The 9,527-nt window shown below is 40.7% G+C and overlaps 1 protein-coding gene across 1 annotated transcript; it reads left to right on the top strand.

Moving 5' to 3' along the window:
* Nucleotides 1-2,937: 2,937 nt before the first annotated feature.
* si:ch1073-456m8.1 lies at nucleotides 2,938-8,973 on the top strand. The gene is made up of 6 exons (XM_034585160.1): nucleotides 2,938-3,220; nucleotides 3,898-3,972; nucleotides 6,279-6,314; nucleotides 6,537-6,698; nucleotides 6,824-6,907; nucleotides 7,480-8,973. Exons 1-6 carry the CDS (start codon nucleotides 3,122-3,124, stop codon nucleotides 8,035-8,037), a joined length of 1,014 nt encoding a protein of 337 aa, XP_034441051.1. The 5' UTR covers nucleotides 2,938-3,121; the 3' UTR covers nucleotides 8,038-8,973.
* The last annotated feature ends 554 nt before the right edge of the window (nucleotides 8,974-9,527 follow it).

The raw sequence follows: 9,527 nt of genomic DNA, 5'->3' as shown, positions 1-9,527 counted from the left end.
CTAATCAGACTTACACACTCATGTTGAACTTCATGTTATGTCACTGAAATAAAAATTATGCAGTGTTTACCAAAGCCCCAGAGATACTGTACATTGTGGGCCAGTCACATATAATTGGAAGCACTTTAGCATGAGAGTGGTAGAGACAAAGAATTGAATGTAAGTGATTTGTATTTCTCTGAACCACGTAGCTTTTCTTTACTGTACATTCTTTACCAGCTACCTCTGCATTCAGTACTCATAAAATATAAAACTCACCTGAAAATACCAGGCAGCAGTGGTGGAAGCAGATCAAGTTGAATCACATCCTCCTGCTTTCTAAGACAGGTTCATTAAAAAAATTAAGATTATGACAGATGACTTAATGCAGGACTGTTTTAGGTCTTTAGGCGTTCCAATAAGATGCCAACTGAGTGAACACATTTCATGATACTTATTATATCATTAAATCATAGTTATGAAGGTCTTAAAGCAACACTATATGCTACTTTTTTAGCAGCTTTACAATTAGTTTGATGGTTCAGTGACTTGGAATAGGGAGATTGGTGGCGCTTTGATTCCCACTCCTCACCCTCAATACCTGTTCTTGCTTTTATTTTCTTTAATCAGAAATATTTTTATTAAGTTTTTACATTTCACACAAAAAACACACATACCCCATAACCCCTCCCAACATCGAACCCAAGTACCATGCCTGAGGGAATATCACAATCTTGGAATGGTATAGTAAGGTGCCGGACGTCTGGTTCAGAATCATTACAGACAAATATATATACAACAGACAGAGAAGAAACAAAATAAAAATAAAAAACTAGAAAAGACTTTGAATTAGAGAGTAATTCACTCATACAAAGTGCAATACTAGCAGAGGTCAAATGAGAGACAGATGATACACAAAACCAAACCCAAAAGAGAGGGACTTTACAGTAGGAACAAATTAATAATTATTAACAATAGTAATAGCAGTGATACTTTTATAAGAAAACCAAAAATAAAATGACCAGGGAGTGAATTGTTAGCTTGACTTGAGGTTCTGAAAATCTCTCAGGAAACTTATTATTGGAGCTATAAACTGAGTAGCGGATCTTTTCAAGTCTTTTAATCTTTGATCAGGTACGATCTCCTGTAAGAAGAAGTGTGTACCTGACTCGTAGTCGCATCTTAAACAGCTAGAATCAGATCCCACAAGTTCAAGAGTAATACTGAACTTTAGTTATTACTTAAAAAGACTTAAAGAGGAATTGTGTTATATTTCAGCCTGGGTCCTGTTTATACATGTGTATGTGTAAATGCAAAAACTATTCAAATCGGTCCATTCGATCGCCTCCTCCAGTGGCCCGAGACATGGCGACAGTGACTATAATGTAATCCTATGGGGCAAAAGTTACAGTAAACAAAATGAACACTCAAAGTCTGGCTCAAATGGTTATTCTGGGTCTTTGCTAAGAGTCTGGAAACAAATCAAATGGTTCATCAACATTGTCCAGATCAGAAAAATGATTGAGCCATTTCTCTCAGTTGTTATGGAAGTTTTCTGGAAGCTGGTGAAAGGAGAACTCAGGCAGCAGCTGATGTCTTATGCAAAAGATTTTAATGTAGACTTGATGCATCATTGAGACCGGAAGGTGCAACAATAGTACAACGTCAACAGAGTAACATGAGCAATTGTCACCCCCAAGTCTGAAGATGTCTCCCACAGCATCCCCATATATCTCCCTCTACCTGCGTCACCCATTCTAACAGCACATCCATGAATGGCTAGAATTGCTGTCACTCTCTATGTTACATGTAGGTGTTTGCATCCTATTGGACAGTTAAGCCTAAAGTATGCATAACTAAATCACATTATGTCCTTGCGTCTTGCCACTGGTGAAATACGCAAAAGAGTTAAAGTTGGTGAGAGTTGAAGTTGGTGCCTCTCTGTCTGGGCACATCTGAGTTAGATATGAAAGTCCCTAAACTCGACACTACAATGCACTGTTGGTTGGCCCTTTATCTATAACCTGACCTTGGGTACTGCTTAGAGAGAGAAGGGAGTGTGTGTGGAATTAGACAGGCACTATTCTCCTGTACAGATATAATGTAATATACAATATACATAATATATAGTGGCATATACAGCAATGTGTGATGATGGTCAAAAATTCAGTAAGCTCCAAACTCATCTCTCCAACTCTCTCTCTCACTCATGTCACAACCCATGTCTCATGAGACTTGAGAGGGAATCTCACTCCAAGTCTCACAAGACTAAAAATACAATAGAAAAAAAAGAATAAACAGAATTTGGTGTATTTGTTACAGTGGCAGCTTTTCTGGTTCAGGAAGCTGGGGATCACAGGGAATATACAATTTTCAGTTCAATGAGTGTGACCACGCAGTCAAAGCTCTGCTCAATGGATTGATAGGCTTTGTTTTTCTCTACATAGAAACCACTTAAAGGTTCAGTGTGTAGAATTCATTGACATCTTGTGGTGAAGTTGCATGTTGCAGCTGAATACCCCTCACCTCACCCTCCCCTTCCAAACATGAAAGAGAACCTGTGGTAGCCTTCAGTTGTCAAAAACTCAAAAAGGTGTTTAGTTTGCCCCCCCCCCCCCCCTTCATCCTAGGAGGTCAGTCGGGGCATCAAAGTGGGGCTGAAATCCAATGACCTTATCTACTGCTCGGTGAATCTGCATATTAACTAAAAGCTGTTAGATGAATGTAGTGAAGTAAAAAGTTGAATATTTGCTTTAAAATGTAGTGGAGATGGAAATACTCAGGTAAAATACAAGTAGATCAGATGTGTACTCGAGTAAATGTACTGTCTCTTCTTGAACCGTCAGCCCTCACCTGACAGGCCTTGTTGTCTGGGATCAGTTTCAGCACGCGGGACCTGACATGCGCCATGTTGTCTATCTGAACATACAAGCGCCGCCCGGGACTCCTCTCTGAGCGAGTGGGCGGGGTGAGGGCGGGCTGGTCCTCCGCGGCTCCCGTAGATCGGGGCCTGGGCGTAGACACCGTGTGAGCTCCTTAGCGTTAAACCCTGCTGCGTAGGAATCAAACAGCGCGTCACATCACCCAGAGAGCACGGAGGTGTCTCTTACATAAACAGGAGGCTGCATATAAAACGAAGAAGATGCTCTCGGCCACGCTGGACACCGGTGGCTCTCCGCAGAAGCGGACGTTTTCTCGGGGGCTGAGCGAGGACGAGTCGCTCCGCAGCATAATCAAGGAGGTGAGCGGAGAAATCACTGCGAGTCAGTGGGGTTGGTCCGGAGCTAATGCTAATGCTACCGCTGTTTACCCTCCAGTTTTAGTGAATGTAAACTTATTCACGTTAGAAGAGTGAAGCCAGGGAACGAGACGCGAAGCCTGGACGTCATGTCAACCGACGGACGACTGAAGTCAAGCTTTGTTTTTGTTCAGGCCTGCGTCTTCTCCACTCCACTTAGCACGTAAACAAGGAAGTGTGAACAGGCTCGCGTCTTTGTTAGCACGTCAATAAGGAAGTGTCAACAAGCTAACATCTCGTGTTTTTGCTTTGTTTGGCTCTGGCAACATGAGATGGAGGCTCTATCTCAGGTGTGGTTGGGTGTGTGTGGGTGTGGTCTAGGTATGACTCATGTTGTGGGGACCTAAATTTGGTTATGCAGTCACAATTTGGGACTTGTTTTACTCATTGACACAAAATGTATGTCCCCATAACGGCAATGATTAAATTCCAAAAGGAAGATATGTTCTATGGTTAAGTTTAGGTTTAGGCAAGCAGTCGTTGTGGTTAAGGTTTGAGTAAGTCCCCAGGAAACAAATATAAGTCAATGTAATTTCCTCTGAAGTCATGGAGACACGACTGTGTGTGTGTGTGTGTGTGTGTGTGTGTGTGTGTGTGTGTGTGTGTGTGTGTGTCCTCAGACGGAGAGTTCTTCCAGGCGTGTGACACGAAGTGACAGCCGTGCAGGCACCCTGAAGAGGGGGACTGACAGCCAGGTAGGAGCCTCACATCTCCAGCAGGAATGGACTGAAAAATCGAGACAGTGGTGTTTGCACACAAGTGAACTCTCTCTTTATCAAACCTTATCAACCCTGATTATCTCCAGTTCATTGTTCTCCACCTCAAACCTGTACTTTAAAGTTTAACCTGTACTTGCCTGGAGTGTTTCCACTTCGGTCTACTAAACAGCTACTTCCACCCCTCTGTCTCAATATCTGTTTTAATCTGTTAATGATTATCGTGGCAGAAATAATTCTAAACTAGAATGTCACTCAGTAGTGCACATTCCTCAGCCACTGCCTAACATTCCCCTTATGAAGCCACATTTAGATTCACTAGATCCAGATTTTTATTAGAATCTGCACTAAATCACACACACTCATTAATTTCTGTCCCATAAATATGCCTGCTTTTTGTCATCAAAATCAACCTGTATCGCATCCATCCAGTGGTTTTTGTGTTATCCTAACTAACATATAAACAAACCAAGTAGATGGAAACATAACCTCCTTGCCAGAGTTAACTAGAATGGCACTCAGTAGAGCACATACATCCACGAGGCACAACAGTCCCCTCAGATTCAAAGAACTCTCCAAATTGTACACACTCATAGATAGCAGTCCCCTTACTATGCAACTATGATTTTTTTTCAACAAGATACATGAATTATTCCTTGGGATATTGGTGAAAATGTAAAAAAACCCACCCTATCTGATTAAACATTTCCTGTATAATACGCTTATAAGTTACAACACAATGTTTGGGATAAATCTAGTGGTTACCCACCTTTTTGAGTCCTGTCATGTTTCTGAGCAGTTCCACTTCAAAGGTGTTTCCCCCCTTTTCAGTATTTAAATGGATTAATTTAAATACTTCAGACTTGCGGTGGCAGAATTATCAAATATTACCTAAAAATTTGAAACAGGAAAATACTATTCAAATTTGTGTGTACTATTCATAATATATTTGTTTATCTGTTTGACTAGCATCATCAAACATCTCATGATTCCTGAAATGTATCTTGTGATCTCAGTCACACCTATGTCGGGAACAACAGAAATAAACAGCTCCACCTGGACCAACTACAATAGTCAAATACTTCTCACACATCAACAAATCTATTTTAACCCTCTCATAATGTCTTACACATTTATATATCGGACTCGGGGGAGTTGCTCTGAAGAACAAACACTTTTGATGATGCAGGTACATTTAGCTGATAATACTTTTGAACTTTTACTTATAAGACCAGTGTGTAGGATTTAGTGCTATCTAGAGGTGACATTGCAGATTGCAACCAACTGAATACTACTCTAACCCCTTCAAGTGTGTAGGAAAACCTACTCTGGCTATTTTTCTCTAATTTAACACATCTAAGGTTAAATACTGTGAAAGGACAAGTTAACTGGGGAAAAAGTCTTAATCAGCCAGTGTCGGTGTCATATACAGTAGCTGGCGTTGTGACCTAATTATCTCTGCCACTTTCTTCAACATGAGGAAATAGAGCATTAGCCTTTTCAGAGTTTTGCACTCTCTCAGCGTCCTTCCTGTTTCAGCTGTGATTGCGGAACCACGCATTTCTTTCACACTTAATCTGATACTCCCAGAGTTGTTATCAAACATGGTGTAAAGTCTTTGGATATGGTCACAGGTTTTTATCGCTGCTTCTGTGTGCCAAACCTTGTGTCAGATTCAATGACACCAGAGGGTCAAGCACATGAACATGTATTATAAACCAAGGTTCGACCAGGTGAAGTTTTCTACCATAAATACTATAGACGGGGTAACAGTGTTAGGTAAAATGTTTGCACCTTGAAAATATATAAGTATATATGTAGTAAGAATTTCCTGAAGCTGTAGCAGTTAAACGTTGTTCAGCCGCCATTCATTTCATTATCTACACGTGTTTATCTTACTGTGACATGTCAAAATATGTAAATAAGCTGTTGTCTATGATATCATCAGTATTAAATGAGCATCTTAGTAACAGAAACCGATCAAAATTCGCCTGTTGAATAAAGTATTAAATCTCAATTTATACATGCACATCGGAATTAATAGCTTTTAGACAATCTGATCCTTTCATGTTGGTTTCACTAATGAAAGCCTAAAAAATGTGAATCAACTGCATGGCCATTTTGACTGGCTTTATATATCTGTTTATGTTATTTTTACTTTGTTTGTATGAGAGGATGAAGAGTGAAGGATCCTCTAAAGCCTCCCAGATCATTGTTTTTTCAAATAAATAAATCCATCTATTTGGATTTTACTTTTATTATGTTTTTTCCCCCCCTTTCAACAGTCTGAGCAGGATCTCTTCATGGGACTCCCAGAAATGGTGACTATTTCTCACTGTTATCCTTGTTATACTGTAGTTATTATACATATGATGATGGTTATTGCTATGTAATCACAGTTCTGTCAGGGATAGTACTAGATTGTCATGTTTCCAGAAGAGGCCTCCCACCTCTGAGAGCTCACTAAACACTTGCCCTCCCACTGACTGAACGCATACCTCTAAAATTGCCCACACTGATTTTCAACTGTGTTTGTGGCATAGCTGGATCTGCAGGCCAGCTATGACGAGGTGGTGCAGGAGCTGCGTGGGCTGGAGTTCGAGCGAGAGGCTCTGTTGTTCCAGGTGGACGTTCTGCAGGACACGCTGGAGGGTGTGGAAGAGCTGCTGGCTGAGACCCAGAGGGAAGCTGGACAGGCTAGTTCCGTACGTCAGGGCCTCATCATCAATGACACAGCTCTTCACTTTAAATACTTCAGCCATATATGGGCATTTAATATTGGCTAATATTGGTCCTCTTGTGATGCGACTGTGTCTCTCTGCATTTGTAGGAGTTGAAACAAGAGAGGGCGGCCAAGAAGAAGCTGGAGAGCTTGGTCAGCTCTCTGATGCAAGAGGTGGAGAGATTAAAAGAGGTAATGTGACAAGTGAAATTAGAATATTACATAACATTACATTGTAATAGTAAAAGGTTTTTACATGTGTTTGTAAAGAGTAGAGATGTTTTGATTTAGTTAATTAACTGATACCAATACATGGAGTTTGTCTATCAGGTAAAACAGAACTTATCCGATACCTTTGCATTTAAAAATTAAAAAACCCATATGACATATTTTAAGAGCTGTATGCTACGAACCCTGTGTGGAAGTGATAATTGCTACCATTGTATGGCCATACTCAGGTTAAAGCCTGTGAAAAACAAATATACAGAGAATGAATGACATAGACGTATTATCTAGTTTGACAGTCACAACTGAAAAAGAATACAAACAAGTAAAGCTAGGAATACACAACTTCAACAACAATTACTTCCCTTTTGAGTTAATAAAAAAAAAGGAAGTGAAAAAAAGTTCGTCAGTGCTAAAATGTCGTTTTTTGCAATATGTTCACATATTCAGTCATTACAATAGGTATTAAAATGCATGAAATACATTTTTAAAAGTAAGTATATGTTTTATCTAATGGTCAATTACACTTCTCTGTGCAGGAACAAATGAAAGCACCTGCTCAAGAGAACACATATGGAACTGAAGACGAGGCAACGAGACACGGAAGCCAAATGAAAAACCATGAGGCCAGCGAGCAGACCCAAGACTCATGCAGAGAGGAAATAGACTTTTCCCCGTGTGAACCTCACAGCAGAGAAGGAGCGTCTGAGGAGGTGGAGCAGGGCGATGGAGCAGAGGAGGACGGAAGCTTCCTGACGAAGATACGGAAGATGGTCAACAAGCCTCTTGCCCACATACCCTCTCTTGCTTTGGACAACCCGCTCTCTGAAGACGGTGTCCTCTGGAGGCCTTACGAAAACGGCAACGACAATGGCCAAGATCCGTCAACGGACAGAAACGACTCAGACAACTTAAGTGCCTATGAGGATGCGTCCGCCGAGACTCCAGAGCAGGACAGGATCTTTCCAGGCGATGGCGACTGTGTGGACCTGCCTGATGATTCAGAGAATAAAGAGAAAAGTCCAACCAACAACGGTCAGGTCAGCAACGGTGAGACTCAAGACCCCAAAGACCCTGAAGGCTGCATTGTGTCTTAACTTTACCTGTTTGTATCAATGGCTGGGGAAAAGGATTCAATGATTCTTATTGTTCTATTGGTGAAATTCAAGAGCTCTTTGATTAGCAGTTTACCCAAATCTGATCTTCATGTTCTTAGACAACTTTGAGACTAATCGCAACAGCTAGAGTTGCCGTAATTAAAGCTCCAATGATAAATCAACTAGTTGATTTGAAGAAAACTAACCTGGTTTCACTACTTTTTCAAGCAAAAATGCCAAAACATTCACTGGTTTTAAGATTTCTCAAATGTGAGGATTCGCTGCTTTATGGTATCTTTGGGAAATGGACTACTTAGGGGACGAGACAAGCAATTTGAAGACATTGATCTATTGTAGACTTGATTATTCAAGAAAATAATTTACAGATGAATTAATAATGAAAATAGTTGTTTGTTGCTGCTCCAGTCGTAAAACACTGTAGGAGAAAAGTAAGATTCAGTTTTGAATTCACAACAAAGAAACTCAGGATTCAGGTGGTTTACCAACTAGAACTCCACCCACGAGTACTTCATTTTTTTGCCACTGATTTCTTTTTAATGTCTGTCTTAATTTAAACTAAATATTTTTTTTCTAAACATGGAAAATGCTCCATGCTGCTTCGACCATTTATCTTTTAGGGAATCTTTTAAGACTGTGTGTTTGTACACGAACAGCTGCCGAGACAAATCAGGATTTACCTGTAGACAAAATACAGTGAACTATGTAAGTGTGTGACCAGGGACTGATGCTGTTATGACTCCAATCATAACTGCACATTTAGAAACGCACGACTTTCGAGACAGTCCGATCATTTAGACACTCGCAGCTTGTTACAGCTTAATTTCAAAATGGGATGAGCCGAATCTCACATAAGCTATTTTCAGACGTGAACCTGGGGAAAATGTCCGGAGTTTGCCTTTGACATGTTCGGAACACGGCAAGAGATTGTCTGGGTCAGAGCAGTTCACAACAATAGGAACATTCCGGTGACGCCTGAGTAGAGCGTGCAGAAGGCAGGACGTAACGTTTATATTCCGCTGGGAAATCACATGTTTTTGTTTACAGCACATTGACATTGTCTGTCCAATTTGACGTGATTAATGTGTGGCACCTCTATTTCAGCTTTAGTTTTTTTTTTTTTTCAGTTTTGCGTCAGTCACGTGTCATAACCGTCATCAACGTGCCCGCTTGACTTTTCTGCACATTTTCCTGCTGTCTTCTCACATGGGCTCACTCCGATTTTCTCCAGACATTTTACTTGGGGGGGCTGGCAGGAAAAACTCCGGAGACTCAGACATTCTAATGTAAAGCCCCTCCAGATGATTTCAGGAGAATGTCCAGAGTTTAGTACATGTCTGAAAACAGCAACGCGGTATAATAACCTTAAATGAAAAATCTTTGTCAGGTCAAGATATTTGGACTGTCTCCATTTGTAGGACTCACTGTAGAGGTTTTCTTCATGAATGACTTTAGCCTTTGACACCTCAGAT

Source organism: Hippoglossus hippoglossus, chromosome 5 (genome assembly GCF_009819705.1).
Source record: "Hippoglossus hippoglossus isolate fHipHip1 chromosome 5, fHipHip1.pri, whole genome shotgun sequence".
NCBI lineage: Eukaryota > Metazoa > Chordata > Actinopteri > Pleuronectiformes > Pleuronectidae > Hippoglossus > Hippoglossus hippoglossus.
The sequence above is the reverse complement of the archived record's forward strand: the minus strand, read 5'-3'. Positions and strand labels throughout refer to the sequence as shown.

Excerpts from the sequence above, each read along its gene's own strand:
- si:ch1073-456m8.1 (XM_034585160.1), top strand. The coding sequence starts at position 3,122 with ATGCTCTCGGCCACGCTGGACACCGGTGGCTCTCCGCAGAAGCGGACG. Across the intron at positions 3,221-3,897 it reads TCCGCAGCATAATCAAGGAG|ACGGAGAGTTCTTCCAGGCG; the intron begins GTGAGCGGAGAA and ends GTGTGTCCTCAG. Across the intron at positions 3,973-6,278 it reads AGAGGGGGACTGACAGCCAG|TCTGAGCAGGATCTCTTCAT; the intron begins GTAGGAGCCTCA and ends CCCTTTCAACAG.